The 20,226-nt window shown below is 18.4% G+C and overlaps 3 protein-coding genes and 2 pseudogenes across 5 annotated transcripts; all 5 read right to left on the bottom strand.

The window, feature by feature from the left end:
- Positions 1-1,479: 1,479 nt before the first annotated feature.
- PmUG01_00027500 (fam-l protein) lies at positions 1,480-2,451 on the bottom strand (the record flags this gene model as incomplete). Its single annotated transcript, XM_029003022.1, has 2 exons — positions 1,480-2,238; positions 2,365-2,451. 2 exons carry the CDS (start codon positions 2,449-2,451, stop codon positions 1,480-1,482), a joined length of 846 nt encoding a protein of 281 aa, XP_028858863.1.
- A 2,517-nt stretch (positions 2,452-4,968) lies between these two features.
- Positions 4,969-5,540, bottom strand: PmUG01_00027600 (annotated as a pseudogene). Its single transcript is given in 2 exon segments — positions 4,969-5,466; positions 5,481-5,540. Coding segments are annotated over 2 exon segments (558 nt in total).
- A 2,949-nt stretch (positions 5,541-8,489) lies between these two features.
- PmUG01_00027700 (fam-l protein) lies at positions 8,490-9,450 on the bottom strand (the record flags this gene model as incomplete). The annotated part of the gene is made up of 2 exons (XM_029003133.1): positions 8,490-9,236; positions 9,364-9,450. The coding sequence occupies 2 exons, from the start codon at positions 9,448-9,450 to the stop codon at positions 8,490-8,492; spliced, it is 834 nt and encodes a 277-aa protein (XP_028858864.1).
- A 3,882-nt stretch (positions 9,451-13,332) lies between these two features.
- PmUG01_00027750 lies at positions 13,333-14,073 on the bottom strand (annotated as a pseudogene). Its single transcript has 3 exons — positions 13,846-14,073; positions 13,601-13,819; positions 13,333-13,473 (listed from the first exon to the last, which is right to left on the bottom strand). Coding segments are annotated over exons 1-3 (588 nt in total).
- Positions 14,074-18,744: 4,671 nt separating this feature from the next.
- On the bottom strand, positions 18,745-19,703 carry PmUG01_00027800 (fam-l protein; the record flags this gene model as incomplete). The annotated part of the gene is made up of 2 exons (XM_029003244.1): positions 18,745-19,482; positions 19,614-19,703. The coding sequence occupies 2 exons, from the start codon at positions 19,701-19,703 to the stop codon at positions 18,745-18,747; spliced, it is 828 nt and encodes a 275-aa protein (XP_028858865.1).
- Positions 19,704-20,226: the final 523 nt, after the last annotated feature.

The following is a 20,226-nucleotide window of genomic DNA, read 5'->3' on the forward strand; positions in this document are numbered from 1 at the left end:
TAAAAATAAAGTATGGTATAAAAATAATTTATTCATAATATATTATATTTTCTTCATAAAAAAATAACTATGATGTGTATTAAGAATATACGTATATATAAATATATTAATTTTGAAATATATCTCTTATTCAAATGAATATTCAACATTATTTGTGTTACTTCATTGCTATAAATATATCATTTTTATTAATGTATTGTTCCTTTAATAAAAAATGATCATTGTTTACCCATATAATGTATTTCATATTTTTTCCTTCAATATATTTTTCTTAGAAATAATGAACATATTTTTACAACTACAATGGAAATTTAGTTCACATGTATTCAGTAGTGCATAATTCTTTAATTTATTTATTATAAAAATGTTACATTTTTTTTTCTATACTCTTAAAATTTAAACACTATAATATGTCCTTATAATAATATATATTTTAAATAATGTTACAAATGAATAGATTCAATGATATAATTCATGTTCCATTTATAATATTATGATTTTTAGTCGTATTTATTTCTATATAAATCATTTATTTTTCTAATTAATCCATAGAGTAAACTATTTGTTCAAGGATACTCTGAGTTATTGTGCATATATAGAAGTTATTGGGAAAAATGATATAAGACCCAGTTAATTTTATTATTATAATATATACTTCATTCTTAAAAATCTATTTATTTCTTTAAAAATTTATTTTACATTTATAATAAATGTAAAATATTAATATTTTTAAATACGCATACTTTTCTCGTGGTTTTCTTGCATTATTTATTAAACAAATCAAAATACTTATATAATGATTCATTCATATACACATAATACTCAGTTTTATTAATATGGTTTGATACTCCCTTTGTATTAAAGTAATCTTCTGATGTACTTATGCATTGTTATATAAAAATATAACTTTTACAGCTTATTTAAAAGTATAATATATAGGTATATATATTTATTTATATCAATACTACAAAATATATACGATTGAATATATTAAAAAAAAAAAATGGACACATTTATTTTCAATTTTAAAACAATAATAATCTTTTTTAATTTCACCAACAAATAATAATTTTAAACAGAAAAAGGAAAAATATTAAAAGGCATCCTTTATAATTGTTCAAATGTAAATTAACATAAGACATCAATAAAATTACATGAATTGTTCTATATTATATTTGATATAACGCTCAGGCATATACATTACATAGAAATATATATATATATATATACAATGAAATATAATATCTAATTAAATTTAAACGATTCATTAAAATACATATTTAAAAATATTATAAAATTCAAATTCTCAAAAAATACAAGAACCTAAATCCTGACTATTGTACGTAAAAAGGATATATGCAAGAACGTGCATTTATAAAAATTAAGAAATTATATGTATAGTAGATATATATATATATACCTATAGATATTAAAGACATTAGTTTTATTAAAGATATCATTACAGAAATATATCCAATACTATACATTTAGCCTTTTCCTGAATTTAATTCTTTCATATTTTTTAACTTTCTTATGGTAATAAACAACCGCTAAAATAAAAATAAATCCCAATATTATAAAAGGTACGACGTGTATCATAAAACCAAAAAAATTCGTTACAAATTTGTTTAAAACGTTTTGGCCTTGCATAACTTTGAACAACTCAGAAAAAGGTGAGGTACTCTTTAACCATGAGCCAAAATGGGAGATCCAACTTTTATCCCCATAGATGTTGGTCACTACTGAAAACGCCCCTTTTATAAGTCCACTGTTCCAAAAACGACCTATTACAAGTGATACTAATAAGAGTATTAACAATAATAAAGGTAATGAAAATCTCAATCCACACTTTTTAAGTATTACTTTTTTGTAAGTTTTATCACTAATTGTTTTGTTGTTTTTAAGAAAATTAAAAAAATCAAGATCTTTGAATATTTTTTTTTCAAGATAAGAATATTTTTTTGTTTCAAATATATAAGATTTATCTCTCTTATAGTGTTTATATTCATCATCAGTGTTTAATGAATTTTTATACGATGTTCTGTTTATTCTTTTGACTCCATTTTCGTTATTAGTTATATCCTTTTTTTCGTACTCTTCATTATTCTGCATCTTTTCTTTTAACCTCATAAAATTTAAATACCTATCCTGTTTACATTTGGTTAGTAATCTATAAGTTCTTATGGAAAGTTTACCTCCATTGTCGTTCTTCTTATAAGGTGATTTGTTTAACACGCTCTACAAAAAAATGTAAATATATATTCTGTATATTAATAAATATTCTCAAGATAAAAAACAGTGTAAACAAAAATTAATCACAAAAAATAAAAATAATGTAATTACGAGCAAATAATTTTATCAAACCACATCAATGATAAAATGGCATATCCAATTTAAATATATAAAGAGAGTAATTTTAATAAGGAAAAGTAACTTAATTTTTTGTTTCATTTTTAAAATATCAATATTGTATTATATTCAGTACAAAAGAAATTAGTAATAATGTATATACATATAATAATAAAGGATACCATATTAATTAAAAAAAAAAAAAAAATTTTATTATCACCCCATAAAAACACAATATAAATAACAATAGTGTTTTTGAAAATAGACACAAAGATAAATGAATATATATATATATTATTAAAATTTTATCTTAATTTTACCTTTAAAAAACTAATTTTCATTAAAATAAATAATTTTAATTGTTTCAAGTATATTCAGATTATACAATTTAATAATTTAATGCAATAGAAAATTAAATAATACTTTATTATTATTCTAAATAATAAAAGGAAAAGAAAATATAAGAATACCTAGTTTATATAAATATTAAGTTTATATAGAATATATACAATATAAACACTATAAAATATACAGAATATAGATAATATATTATTCCACATATTGAGGTAATAACAAGTAATTTAAAAAATTTTCTTTGCTAATAATTCTTATTTATTATAAATTTCTTTTGTGTATTCTTGTTATAATTGCGAAATAATATTAATTATTACGACTATATATTAATAGTGATAATAAATAAAGAAAAATATACTATGTATAATCTGTTGTGCCGTATTATTTATATCATGTGCATTAAATACTTCGTAAACGTATACATACTTTTTTGGGTCCATAATATAATTTGAAAGTTCAATTCATAATATACTACCAAATATATAAAATATTATATATTTTAAAGGTAATTAAATTAATAATTTTTTATTCTTTTATAATAATTTTTGAAATTTACAATGTATGAGTATAATTCATTCCAACATTTGCACAAAAGAAGTCTTAAAATACTTCTACATATTTTATTATCATAATTTAATTAAATATACATACTTATAAATGCTATTATATTAATAAAAAAAAAAAAAAAAAAAGAAGTAAATTTTATATTAAATGTATTATCAGAATAAACTCTGTTCAATAATTTATTTATTTAGTTTTGAATTGATTGAAATTATATATCTTCTTTTTTATCAGTATAAATTATAGTATTTATTTAATATATTTTATATATAAAATTATATAAACAATTACGCAGTTATAATAATAAATATACGTGTCCTCGTATTTATGGAAACGCCGTAGTTATACAGAAAATCAATATTTACCCCCATACATTTACTACTAGAACTAAAATTGCACTAAAAAATGTTGAATATTTCTTATGAGTAACTTGAAAATTAAACCTACATTTATTAACTATACATAAATAAAGATTATATTTTCTATTAAATTTACTTATAAAATTAGCGTTATGAATATGGACGATATAGTAATTATCAATATAATTAATATGCATTTTATATATCTTTGAAATAATATTAAATCCTTATCATATATATAGACTTCCATAAAATAAAAAATAAATACATAAAAAAATAACAGCATACGATGAAAACATTAGAGAAAACATATTTCTTTTAACTATTAATACAATATGAAAGTTTGTTTATTTATAACATTTTTAGAAGTTTATAATTATGTTAAAGTAATAAGAAAGTATGTATATATGTTACATATGAATACCTGATTAATTATAATTTCTTAATTTAATCATATAACTACATAGAAAATAGTAACAATATATAATATATATAGTTTTAAGTTTTCAGTATTATATATATATATATACATATTGATAATTTTGTAAAACTTAATTAACACCACAATTAAGATAAAAGTAAAAATATAAGTTCATATAAATTTTTATACATTTATAAAAAATTATAATATCCCAGTTAAAAAACGATTATTAGTAATCTATATTTAAATATATTTTTTTATTATATAGTTATAATAGAACATTCATGCTATGCAAAAAAATTAAATTCTAAGGTTTTTTATAGCAAATTTATTTTCTATAATTTTTTTCATAAAACGTATTTTATATTGTAATTATCATGTTCAAAAAAAAATATATATATATTTATACATATATATCAATACAATAAAATACGTTCAATTATATTTAATAAAAAAACAAAAGAACTATTTACTATTAATTTTAATAAATAAAACATTAACTAATAAACTGAATAAAAACCAATTTTAATCTAAAAAAAGTAGAAAAATATAAAGCACAAATTTTTATTACAAATGCAAATTATAAAAGTTCTATAAATTTCCATATTTTATATCCTTTCTAAAGAACAGCTATATATTATTCTCAGAAAAAAATTTAGAAAGATTATTATAGGCATTAGTCCATATATAATAAACATAAATAATGCTTTGAAATACAAAATGAAAAATATGAGAACAATTAATTTTACAAAAAAGAACAACTTATTTATGTTGTTCATTAAAAAAGCTGGTATGCATACATACATTTATGTCATTATGACAACAAAATGTGTTTTTATTAAGGATATATCACTAAAGATATTGTAGATGTTATTTCACGTTAATAATTTTCTTAAAAAAAAATACATATTCGTTAATATTCTTTTAATCAGTTACCAACTTAATTTTTTTATATTTTTCTTTACTTCTTAAGATTTTATAAATTTCTCCTATAAGTATAACAGACAACATAATGATACCTATGATATATAATATTATACGCATTTCCGAAGCCTTTAATACTTCCTGCTGTTTTTCATAAAAAACTGATTCTAAACTCATATGCTTTCCCCTTATCACTTCCAACAATTTACAATGATATAATATCGTGTATCCTAATCGAAAACAGGAAAAAAGAAGAAATATGGCAATTCCAAAGCCGTAATTTCTAAATTTTATTTATTTTAATGTTACATCAAAAATTCACCTATTATTTTCAAGAGGTTCGTCACAATCTATATTTTTGATTACATATTTTCCAAAATGGAAATGTTTTCCATGAAACATTCCTTTATTAAAATCTATAACATCTGTATAATATTACACCTTTAATGAATTTCTATTAGATTTACTGTCTTTTTCTTCGGCTCTCTTTCCACTATGCGGTATTCTTCTTTTAGTCCTAGAATATATGAATCATTATTCGATTTATTTTTTGCTATTAATCGATAATTTCTTGTACATAATCATTTACATAGATTTTAATATTCATATAAAATTTTGTTAGAAATGTTCAAAAATATAATATAAATATTTCTTATTTAACAGAATAAATTATCTAACGATAAAGAAACCGTATTAACTAAAATAAAACACAAAAAAATACGAATAATACAGATATACTTATATGTAAGTATTATGCCACATTATTATAAAAATAACATATCAATACTACAAGGATAAAAAAAATTTTTTTTTTAAATATGATTAACATAATTTTCTATTCCTCGATATAAATTGATAATATTCTTATATATTCGCTAAGGAAAAACTTAAAAATAATATAGTATAATCCCTATTAAAATCATTGTTATATTTACTTAAAGATAAATTTTTTATTGTTTGATTTATACTTAGTAAAAATCATATAATGGGAATCGGTTTTACTATTTATATAAAGAAATATAACTTTAGAAATGTATTATATTATTTGTATTCTAATGTTATGTAAAAAAAAAAAAGAACTTACATTATTATAAAATAATTTGAATTTATTCATAAATATTCTAAATATATTATGTAACTATTTAATCTATTGTTAAAATCAAATAATTTTTATGATCCTTATAAGAACCATCTAATAAAATTATGTGTGATATCCTTTATATATATATATTCATTTTACACACAATAGAGTATCTTTAGAGTATATATATATATATAATATATTGCTCTATATATTAAATCATTTATTAATAATTTTGAAGAATTTATCTTATTAGTAATTCAAATTTTATAGTAAATATATTTTAGAACAATTATTTATTGTTCCCAATAAATTCTAATGATTAATCCATATAATAATATATAACAAAAAACATTTATGCTATACTAATTATATCCTATTCTTTAGTTACACCTTAATTATACACAATTTTTCCATATTCTAAATGTAGTTAATCTAATTTATATGGATCTACCAATCTACGAATATATATTTATTTAAAAAACATAGGAATTTATTTTTTATTATTGTACCTTAATTTTTGTAAATTTAAATTTTTTAATATATGTTATCCATTATTTATAAATATTATTTTTTTAATTTATAAATTTTTCTTTTCTTTAATTAAATTTGTTCTAAATATACTTATTTAATTGAAAATATAAAAAAGCAATATATCACAGGAAAATTATTCTATATATCTATACATAGAAGTATTTTCTGCACGAACTAGTATATTTTAACATATTATAGTAATACTTAATATTAGCAAAAAAAAACAAAAATTAAATTATGAGAGCAATTATTTCTTGTATTAAAATTCTTGTTATGCATATTTTCATTTCTCCATTAAGAATTTTCCATATATGTCAATTTCTTTTTCTACATCTGCTATATATATATACTATAAAAAAAAAAACATTATGCATGATTAATATCACAGAATAAACAATGCATTTTTAATTGTATTTATTTGTGAAAATTAAGCATATTTTAATATTATAGTAAAACTTTTTATATGAATTTATATAAAATAAAATTTATTAAATAAGAATACACACAAACTGATTGCAAGGTAAACATTATGAATTAAACTTAATTAGATATATATTGCACAAACAAAAAGTGTAATCTATTAATCGAGCCTTATTAAACCTTATTTAATGAAAAAAATAAAATTACTTATTTTTTAATTACTAATAAAAGGAGAATTCTCTAATTTTTATTTTATATTATTTTAAAAATGATCTTTTAAATATAAATTTATTACTAATTATCAATATAAACAATACATATTTTTACAGACATTTCAAATATCATTTAATCTTAATATAAATATAGAAATATACATTAATAAATTACGTACGATAAAATATTTACAAATAATTATATTATTGTAGAAAAAATATGTACTTTTTCATTACCCATAGTGATATTTATATTTTTACCAATATAATCACCTATTTAAATGATCCTATTATGAAAAAACAAAGAAAAATGGAATTTATATGTATTACTATAGATATATACTTAACATTAATTCATTAAATTAACTTTTTAAATACGACGAAATTAAAAAAAAATGTATAGTTTTTTCTTTACAAATTTTTAATATACTATATATTAAACTTAAATTGACAAAATGGAAATAACACAATAATTAAGAAAATGTAAAAAATGAATTTAACTATTCATTAAAATGTAAAGATATAGAACTCACAAATTCTTAAAGTATTATAAATAATAGTTGTTTAATAAATATATTTTTTTATTAGATATGAATGTCCTAAAATGCACATCATATAAAAAAAATAAAAATATATTAAAAAGGTATTTCCTATAATTATTTTTCATAACACATTTTTCAGGAAGCTTTTTTTATAGAATAAATATTAAATTTTTTTAATTATATAAATATATATGTCATTCCAAAAAATTATATTTACCTCCTATCATTAAATACTAAAGGAGACATATTTATTGATGTCTTAAAACTAATAATACATTTTCTTTATAACAGAAAAATATAATTATTTTAAACTAGAACACAACAAAGAATACAAAAAAATCTTTATATATCAAATATAAATTATCATATATCAAAAAAAAATTATATTAATTTCACTGTTATACATTATTTATAATACACATGCATACATATACTGTACATGTAAATCGATATAAATACAAGATTAAATATACAAAAAGATAAAATATAGTCAATCCAAAAAGATGTATTATAATACGAATTGATAAATATGAAAATGTTGAAATTCACAAAAATCTTATAAAATACATTTTTCCTGTTATATATTAAATATACCCTGTATATGTAAGTTCATTTGTAAAAGATAACCAATTATAACTATGCTTAATAAGTGCATTACTAAAGGTATTACAGAGGTAACTTTATTTTAAAATATTAATTACAAAAACAGAAATACATGTTATGCTATTCATTTTATCTTTTCCTGTATATAATTTTTTCATATTTTTTAACTTTTTTGTGGTAATATAAAATTCCTAATATTATTATGATACCGAATATGACGAAGGATGTAAAATATATTAGAAAACGAAAAAAAGGTGTTATATATAAAATATTAGATGCCCCATCTCCTTTAGGTGTATAGTTGAAAAGTGAATCTATATAGCTCTTCAAGGATGTGTGAAATTTCCCCATCGCTCTCTTGCCTAAAGAAAAGCTTAATAATTTATACAACCCCCTTGCAAGACCACAATTAAAGCAATAATCTAATATTAATGATATTGATAACAAAATTAACAATATTATAGGTGTTAAAATGCGTAATTGGTATTTTTTTAGTACCATATTTTCGTATAGCTTGTTACTAATTGTTCTGTTGTTTTTAAGAAAATTAAAAAAATCTAATTCTTTGAATATTTGTTTTTCAATATGAGAATATTTTTTTGTTTCAAATATATAAGTTTTATTTTTCTTAGCTCGTTTATTGTATTGCACATTACTTGATGTACCTCCATCTTGCAGTTCATATTTACTTTCTCCCCCTTTTTCGTTATTACATATATTTTTTTTGTCTTCGAGTTCATTATTTGGTATCATGTATTTTAATCCTACAATAGCTGAAACGTGATTTTGTCTACGTATTCCTAGTAATCTATAATTTCTTATATCATTTTTTTCGTAATAAGTATAGTTTTCATATAAATATTTATTAAACGTAATCTAAAAACACAAAATAAAAATATAATATATATAAAATAAAAACATCTTTCGCTAAAAAACAATATTACCACAAATTAAACATGAAAAATGTAAGTAACAGAAATATCAGAATATAATATTATCACACCATATCAAAGTAAAAATGACATATCCAACTTAGAAGGATAAAGGTTACTATTTTAGTAGATATAAATATCTTAATGTTTTGTTTCATTATACATATATCTATTATTGTAATATAGACAGTAATGAATAAATTGAGAATAATATAATATTCTTTTAATTATAAATGATAATATATTTATTTTATTAATTTTCTTTTTTATTATCTTTTATTTTTATATAAGAACGTAGTAAAATTTATGCAACAACAATGCATTTTACAAAATGAACAAAGAAAAATAACTATAAATATATGCTACGAAATTTTTATTTTAATTTTATTTTAAAAAAACTTTTATTAAAATTAAATTATTTTAGTGTATTTATAAATGTTTAAAACACATAAATTAACTATTTGTTATAGTTTTAAAATGTATTCTTTATTATACCTTTTAAAAAAAATGAAACAAATAAAATAATAATAAAACATAAGATTTATTAATACTGTTATATATTGAGCATATGTAGCATATAGAATGTATAGAATGTACGTAATCTATTATATATGATATTAAGGGGAAAATAACTAATTTTAACCATATTTCTTTATTAATAATTTAAATATTGTAAACATAATTTCAAAAAAGTAGTTATTATAATAAAAATATATTAATTATAATAATAATATAATAAATTTAAAGAGAAATGAAAAAATATATTCTGTATACCATTCTATTACATATTAATTATAACACTTTTGTTCGGCTATTGTCTATAATATATCTTATAAGTATAATATATATCATGCTATTAAAAATATAAAGAAAACATATATTTTAAAAGTAAAAAAAATAATAATGTTGTTATTTTTTTTTGTATTATAACTTTTAAATATTATAACATTTAAACTTTATTCTTATTATTTATAAAAGAAATGTTTTTAAGTAGTTCAAATTCAGTTTTTTCTTTTTATAAATAAAAAATTTGTATTTAAAGGAATTGCTTTTATAATAAAAAACAAATAAAACACAGTAATTTTGGTATTATATCTATTATTATTAGAATAAACTTAATTAGATATTTTATTTCTCTATTCATTCAATAATGAAAAAGCGTACGTCTTTTTCTTATAATTTTATTATATCATAGATATTCAATAAATTATTATAAAATAAATTGAATCAACTATGATGAAAATACAATAATAGAGAAATAATTATACATATTCTTTTTTGTACTAATAAACAGTTAAAATAATCAATCCTACTAATAAGCTACATATAATGCTTTCAGGAAAATAATATTGAACTAACATATTTTGATTTTTTCCTGCCAAAATTCCGCAACCTAAGATAAAAATCCTTTATATTGATATGAATATTATTTGCAGAAATGAATATATTATAATGAATAATTATAACAACTAAAGTTAAAAAAAAAATCAAAGACCAATAAAAGAAAGAAAAAAGACTATATTTGCTTATAACAATTGTTTTTGTATGTGTGATACTAAATGGATTTTATCTCCTATATTGAAGTAATAAAAATAATTTAATACATATACAATATCAATTTATAATGATTTACTGTAATAATAGTTATATCCTATTATGCATTTCCTTAAAAGATTAATTTTTTTAACATGTTTTTATAATCAATCTTTGTATATATTTTAAGTATAATACGTGACATGGTTGTTCATATTTTGTGTTATATATTGAATTCTTTTTCTTTATGTTTAAAAATTCTATTTTGTTATTGTTAATTATTAGTATTATTAAATTTTTTGATAAAATAACATTCATGATGCCGTTTATTTTTAATTTTACATAAAATATGCTGAAAAGTATTAAACTTTTTCAGGCTACAAAATTATTCTTTAGTACTGAAATTTATATTTTCTGTTAATAAGTTTTTGTGAATTCACATTAAAAACATAATTCATATATATATCTTCACTTATGATAATATAACCACTGCTTAGATTAAATAAATATTCTTGAAAACATGAAAAACCATAATAGATGTTACGAAAAAAGGCCGATAAGAATTTGTTATTTGTTCTTTACATTTTTCACCAAGTGTTCTAATTTTCAATAAATTATTTGACATATTTGTAATTTCATGTATTCCTCTTTTTATATAAAGTTCATTGATTTATAATACTATATTTAATCTTTTCTAACGTAATTTTTATTTTCAAATATGTATTAAGATTTATTTTTCATATTATATATCTGTTGAATATTCTTGAACAATACTATAAATTACAAGATGTTTAATTTTATTTAACTTTTTATCTGTTTATAGTTCTTTATTTCTTTAAATATATTCAACAGATTTAAGAATTATTGTATTCATTATTTTTATTTTTATATTTATTTTTTTTTTTTTTTTCTGTTTATTACCTCTTATATAACAATTTATCCCATCGAAAAATTTATATTTTGAAAAAGATAATATTTAATTTTTGGACAGCCTTATTTCTATATAATAAACTTAATTAATGTATGTTATATTAATATACCATATACAAGAATAAATATGGATTAAATATTTTTATTATTATAGTAAAATTCATTTAATTATAAGAATATATACTTTGTGTTTTCCTATATATGTATAATACATGTAAAAAATAAAGTAATATAAATTACAAATAACATATTAATGATGAAATATTAACATTAACAATATAATTCATTAAATAATTTATTTCCTATACATGTATAAAATTAAAACCAGTATCTCATAAATAACTAATAACAGCATACTAAAACAGATGGGTGACGTAATAATTTTCCTTATATATTTCCTGTCTACTGTCTTTTACCTATTTCATATATAACATTCTCTGAAGTATTGAAGTAAAAAAAATAAATATATATATAAATATGTTACATTTGTATAAATAGAAAAGAAATAAAAATATATTCCATACTAATGTATTATTAAAAGTATTATTTCCCTTTAAGATTAAATAAAAATATATATAATAATACATTTAAAAAATGTTAACATAATTAAATAATGACAATGCTGTTATTTTGTATAAATAATCTATAATATTCAAAATGTTAAAAGAATTTTTGTTGCAATAATATATTTATAATTATTTATTAGAATTATTAATTATCATTTTCTTACTTTTTTAATATAAATATTATTGTTTTACTGTTATTAATATTATATGGACGGAAATTTATGAAAAATATAGAAAGAAGGAATTTGAAAATAAGATAGTATAATTTATTATAAAAATTAGTGTATTTATGAAAAATAAAATATATGTTAATTATATATCTTAATAAATTAATACACATTCCATAGGTTATATAAGTATGAATTGTAATTGCATTTGCAAGTATATTTTTATTATGCTGGAAAAATAAATGTTTCACGGTATATTTTTCACTTAATCAAAATTACTATATATATTTTATTATAAAATTTTATATTCAAATGAATAAATATATACTATTATTTTTTATTTGGATATTTAAAGAAATAACACTGGACTCATAAAAATCATGATAACAACTGAAGCTCGTGTTAATATATAATATAGTATTTCCTATAGGTTAAAGTAAGTATAATAAGCATATAAACTTTTTGGTTATATATTATAGAGATTAATATAATAGAATTATATCTAATAATATTATATAAAGGAAACATGCATTTTATTAAATAAAATATGATATATTAATCAAATGTTTTTTTCCTAATTCATAATATAATAAAAAATTTTCCAATATATTATGTTCAAAATGGCATTAATATGAATGACATATATTAATAAGAGTAAAATATTATTTTTTACAATAATTCTGTGTCACATATATTCTCTCTATATTATTTATTGTTTTTTTTTTTATTATATAATAGATCATTCCAAGAATTAACCTTATCATTTTTCATATTAGTATGAAAATAAATCTCCATTCCAGAACTATATGTAAATTACTAATTTCCTGCAGAAACATAACCTATTCTAATTCTTCGTTTTTGGAATATGAAGTACCATATTCAATGATATTTTTATTAATTCGCATGAATCTTCTGGAACTAATCTCTCTATTATTCTTTTTTCCTTATTAAGAATATTGTGAATCCAATATCCGATGGGAATAAAGTATTATGTAAAATGTAAAATAATGAAATTCGTTATATATATATATATATATATATATATATATAATAATTAAATGAAAATTAAATATAAATTTTGTGCTGAGTTTTCATAATTTTTTACGATAATTCTTGTAATTCCTTAAAACAAAGACAAAATGTAATAAGAAATGTTCCCAGAAGTGTAAAACCCCCGGAGAAAGCAGTTTTTAATTCAGGTGAAACAGAACTACTATAAATAGTTGTACTTCTGTTACACGAATAATCTGTACCTGTATGCTTTTCTCAATGCTTGCACAATTTCTAAATGCGGTCTTCCCATAATTTTGTTCTACTTTCATAATTAAATCCTTCAATTATATATTCAATTTTTTGTTTTGTTTATCCATTCATTCAGTAAACTACAGTACTCGGTATCAATAGAAGTATAACGTGCTTCCACTAATGGAACCCATACATATTTATTTCTATAATTATAATCAATAATACAACCAATTTTATATAAATTATCATGCTTTCCTTTTAAAGAAGATGATGATGGAAATGTTTTTGTTAAATAATGAGATTGAACATCTTGTTCAAAATATTCAAATATAACATGTTTTTACTTGTTCTTGAATTCTGAAAAATAAAGGTAGAAAATAAAATGAAATAAAAACAGTAGACTACAAGTATATAATAAATTTTAAGAAATTAATAAGAAATATATATACATTATAATATTCAAATTAGTTCATAAAAGTTATTATATAAAATAGATGTATGATAATATATTCACAGGCACCCTAAAAAAATTGTGCTAAATGTGATTATATTAACAACAAGAAATTGTAATATGCACCTATATAGTTGTTTATTTTTTATGTAAAAAACATGTATAAATATTTACATTATTTGCTCAACTGTATAAGAAATTAAAATATGGAATTTTTATTAGTACATAAGTTTTTATTAATTATTAACAGTGATATAAATAAACATAACTTTGTTAATAATATTTCATTTAATAATTGAAAAAATGCAAAACCATTTTTATAATAAAATTAATAGGAAAGCTGATAATTATATATTTTTTGTATTAACTACTAATAATATATATCTTGAAGAATAAATTGTTATTTATATAAAAATTTTAATAGAATATTACATAAAATAAAATATTATTTTTTTCTAAGAAACTTATTTCAAGTATTTTTCTAAAATACTATGTATTTAAAATAATAATAAAACAATTTTTTTCTTTTAAATAATTCATAGATAACAAAAAAACATGTGCTAATAGTTAGCATAAGTACTTTAATTTATAATTTAATAATAATAAAGATGATACAAAAAAGTGGATACATATATTATATAAACAGTACTCATAATAAGAAATAATATTATAAAATAATGACTAAGCTGTTTTATAATTTTTTTGATCTATTACTATGTATATTTCAAAAAGGAGATTTTTCCAAACATTTCCATCACCAAAGTATATGTATATTTTAATTGAATAATATATTATCTGATCATTTTATATTTACATTTTTTTACATTAATATATATATATAGTCTTTATTCATGAAATTAGATATTAATATAACAAAAAAGTCCTGTTAAAAAAAAATTTCAAAAAAAAAAGTAAAAAGCGTTGATTCGAATTAATTATATAATTTTTGAATTGTAATAACTTCAGTGCTGTAAAAAATAGTAGAGTGAATAAAATCCATTATATTCCATAAAAAAACATATATAAAAATTTTCTTCTCATTATTATTACTCTTTACAATTTTTATAATAATTTATTCATATAATCCGTTCAGGTAAATATATTAATATTATATGCACACTTTTTTTTTTTTTATATATTTTGTACTTAAAAATTACAAATTTTAAATTATTATTAATATATATCAATTTCATGTTATATTTCGCTAAATATAACTAAAGAAAAAAGTGTCATAATTATCATTGTGGAATGTTCTTCTTTTCTAGTAATAATAAAAATTTTTAATGTTACTAAATATCGCCATGTGCTATATAAAGTGTTATTTTCACATATTTTATGTCTAAAATGACTTTTCATTTTTCCCTGTATATATATAGTGTTTTCAGTAAAAATAAAATTCAGTAGCTAGAATAAATTTTCACATATAAAGTATTTTTATGTATACTAATATAATATTTCTTATATTCTTATCTAATTTATATATTTAACGGATAACAGAAAAGTTATAAATAACAAAATTATAGTGAATATTAATATTATTAATGAATAAGCAAACTTCTAAAATATAATTTACTCAAATTATATTTTTAGAGTATATTTTATTAAAATATTTCTTGAGTATTTTTTTGTTTTTTTTTTGATTTACTTAAATTTTACGAAGGTAAAGTATATTCAATTTAAAAAGACGATATTGTACATCCATAAAACAAAAATATTTTAAGTAAAATATGTAACACATTAAAGGTTATATATATTTAAATTGAAATCACTTATTTCAGTGTTAATTCCTTATATACTACACTGAATATTTTGTATTCCATTGAGATTAATTTATAATATCCCCTTATCGATGATTAAAAGTTATTGTTACGCTTTCAGAATATTCTTCCACATATTTCAAAGCAATCATGACATCAATCATATGAATACAACAAAATGTTTTTATTTAATGCTCAGTTTAATAAATATTTTTGTTAATTTTATTTTGTTTTATAATATATATTTAGCATACAATAAATAAATACTTATACTCGTACTTTATAATTAATATTATTAAATATTTTTAACATTCATTATTTTGTTTTTTTTATTATTAAAAAAATTAATTTTATATTTGAATATTTAATGTATTCATCTAATAAAACTTGTAATTACTTTCTATTATTTTATAGAATCATTCAAAAAATATACAAATTAATGATAAAAACCATTATTTTAATGTCCCCTTAATACTGAACAAAGTAATTAATTTATAGCGCAGTATAGAATAATATTATTTAACTGTTATTGAGAATAATTAATTGTGATGACTAATTGTTTTTTTTGATTTTTTTTTACTTAATTTTTTTATAAAAGTAATTAATTCATGTCAAAAATAAAATTAAGCATTTTTACAATTAAATTAAAAAAAAAAAAAAATTATATATTAAAAATCTGTTTATTGTAAAATTCATATTTTCTAAATTAAAATTACAAATATTTGAAAAGTATATAAATTTATTTTCAATTACATATAATGATGATGCAAAATATTTACGGTTACATTGTATGCCATTACTGTGATAATTTTGTTTAAGTAAAAATAATAATGATATAAATATATAAAAAATAAGTATATAAGCACTAAATTAACTATATATATACATCACAATGTGTTATTAAAATATAATGATTTAAATAATATGTTTAATCATCTTTAAATATAATTATATTTTTTTTTAATGAATTCAGTTTTTTTTATCATATTGTTCATTATATGTAATTATTAGAGAGAAATATGAATTAATTTAAGATTGTTTTTATTTTAAGAATATTGAAATATTCCTTTTAAAATATTTTCATTAATAATAATAGTAAAAATATATTTAATATACGAAACAAATTCATTAATATATACAATTTAATTTAATATCAAATATTCTATATATATAAATTAGTATCTCTTTAAAAATATTCTTTATTAAATACCTTTTATATTAATATATATATTTTTAGAGTGTCACATAACAATTAATATAATCAGTACATTGTTCTATTTTTATTTATTGCAAATGAATATAATGAAACATAAGTATTTAATTTTATTCAAAAATACAATTTATTACAACTTTAAAGTTAATGTATACATTTTTTGTTACTTCATTGCTATTCTTCATATAATTTTTGCATATTTAGTTTAAAATTCATACAATTATATATGGTTTTTAGGTAATACTTACCTATTTTCTTATTAATTCCTAATATTTATTCAACTTAATTTTTAAGATCGATACTTAAAATTAATTTTTATATATTACTATCATAATTTAAATACATCACTTATGTATGTTTTAGTTATTTTCCGCTATTTTTAATATAAGTAAAAATTATAACATATAAATATTGCAAAGAATAAGTAAAAAATATTATTTTATAATTTTATTATTAATTGGTTTATGTAACTGAAAATACCGAAAAATACAATGTACTCCTAATATTTTATATAATATGAAGTTATTTCATAATGTATAACTTCATTATTAGTGAAATACGAAAATAATATCACAGAACTCATTATTAAATGATATATAAACTTTCCATTACTTAATCCTAAATAGATCATATTTAGAAAGAAACCCAACAAATTATCTATTAATAATTTCTTAATTATTGTCCAATAATTTAATCTCTTAATGATAAAAGAAAAGATTAAAATAAATAAAATATGTAGGTTATTTAAGTATAAACTTTCACTATAATAAGTATTCAAGTAATTTGTGAAAAATTAAGTAAACTCTACAAATATTCACAAAAATAATATAACAATTGGTTCAAAAACTTCCTTTAATTATAATATTTTGGAATCCCAAAGTTTGTAATCTGTAATAAATAATCCATAATTAAAAAATACATCATTTCATTATATATTAATGAAACATTTAGACTATGTAAAAAATTAAGTCTGTTAAAAAAAATTTTAGAACTAGCACCTTTTATAAAATATTTCGCATAAAATATATTTTATGGACTAAATAATTATATTCTTCTTTTTGTGAAGAAAAAATTTATATTTATATCATTATTACAAAAATTAATCATATACAATTACTGAAAGTAAAAAAGATATTTATTGTTAACTTAACAATTATAATACACTATCTTAAATAACCAAAAAAAATCATCATTTTAGACTTAATCGAAAAAAAAAAAAAAGATTAGTCAAATGGACAAGGATATACTGCATTAAAACTATGTGAATTATTCTTTTATATATTAATTTTAAAGGATATATATATATTATTTATGATATCTATTTTAGCACGAAGATGTATATATGGAGAGAACATATTTAGTTAAGCTAAAGTCATCCATTAAAATATATATTGAAACATTTTCAAACAGTCAAAATTTAATATTAGCAAAGGAAATAAGAACACTCATTTTTATAGTCATCTTATAAAAACATAGATATTTTAGATGTATTTATAAAATAAAAATAATTATTTTTATGGTTGTCAAGTATGTCACTAAATATATAACTATATGTTAAATTCATCGTTATAGAAAAACACATATTACTTCTTATTCATTTAATCTTTTTCTGAACTTAATATTTTCATATTTTATAACTTTTTTATAGTAATAAATCATTCCTAATATAAATATGACAACAAATATAAGGAAAGGTACACCATAAAAGAATAGAGATAATACACAAATTTTTTCAATATTCCCCCATGTACCCTCGCTTAATAATGAAGTCAAAAGTCCCTCTACCCCATATATACCAGTTTCTTTAGATCCAGTTTTGTATAACATGCGTAATAAACCCAACAACCCACCCTCTGTAAATGTCTCTAATGAAAGATCTAATATGGGTAATATCAATATCAAGATAAATAACAAAAGTAGAGTAATTCGTATTCTGCGTTTTTTACGTGCTAGCTTTTTATATTCATTATATTCAATAATCTTGATATTTTTAACGTAGTATTCATAATCAAGTTTTTTAAATATTTTTTTCTCAAAATCAAAATATTTTTTTGTTTTACCTATACCACATTTATTTTTCTTAACATTTTTACTGTATTCCTCAATATACAATGAACTCCTACAAGATTGTTTGCGTTTTCCTTCCGTTTCTTTTTTATTATTAGATATATATTTTTTTTCTTTCAATTCTTTATGTGGCATTTCTTCTTTAAAATTTGCAATACTTGAATCCTTTTCCTGCTTATATTTTGCTAATAATCGACAATTACTAGTTTTTAAATGTCTGCTAAAATTGTATTTTTCATCCAGATTCTCCTTTAAAGAGTTCTAAAAAAAAAGAAAAACGTAAATATTTCTTATTTAAATGGAAAAATATTCTCATCCAAAAAAAAAGCATTAATAAAAATAAATATTTAAAGCATAAACAATATAAATGCCTATGAATAATATTATGGTACCACATCATAGTAAGAGTGATATAACCACATTAAAAGTATAATTGTTGAAATTTTAATAAATAAGAACAACATAATTTTTTGTTCCATCATATATATTTCTAAAGTTATAATATATTCAGGAAGAATTATATGTATAATAAGGTATTATATATTCAATGATAAATCGTGCTACATAAATATTTTCATTTTTTGTTTATTATTTCTTCTTAGAAAGATAAAAATATATATATAACTAAAATGAATTTTACTACACGGACCAAAAAAAATATCTTTAAACGTATATTATAAATTTTTAATATTTATGATATTATTAAAAAAAATAACTTTAAATAAGAAACTATAATTTTAATTCATTCCTAAATATTTTAAATATACAAATGAATTATTTTATATAGCCGAGTAATTACAAGTTTTTTTTATAGAAATTTCCCCTTGTAAAAAAGAAATATATGATAAATTATTATTTCTAAATACTAAACTAATTTACAGCATGAAACGTATAGAATATAGATCTATTTCAATATTTTATATATTAGGATAGAAATGTTTAATTTTAATTGTGTTTTCCTATTATTAAATCTAATTACTACGATATTACACTTTCAAAAACGAG

Source organism: Plasmodium malariae (genome assembly GCF_900090045.1).
Source record: "Plasmodium malariae genome assembly, contig: PmUG01_00_11, whole genome shotgun sequence".
Classification (NCBI taxonomy): Eukaryota; Apicomplexa; class Aconoidasida; order Haemosporida; family Plasmodiidae; genus Plasmodium; species Plasmodium malariae.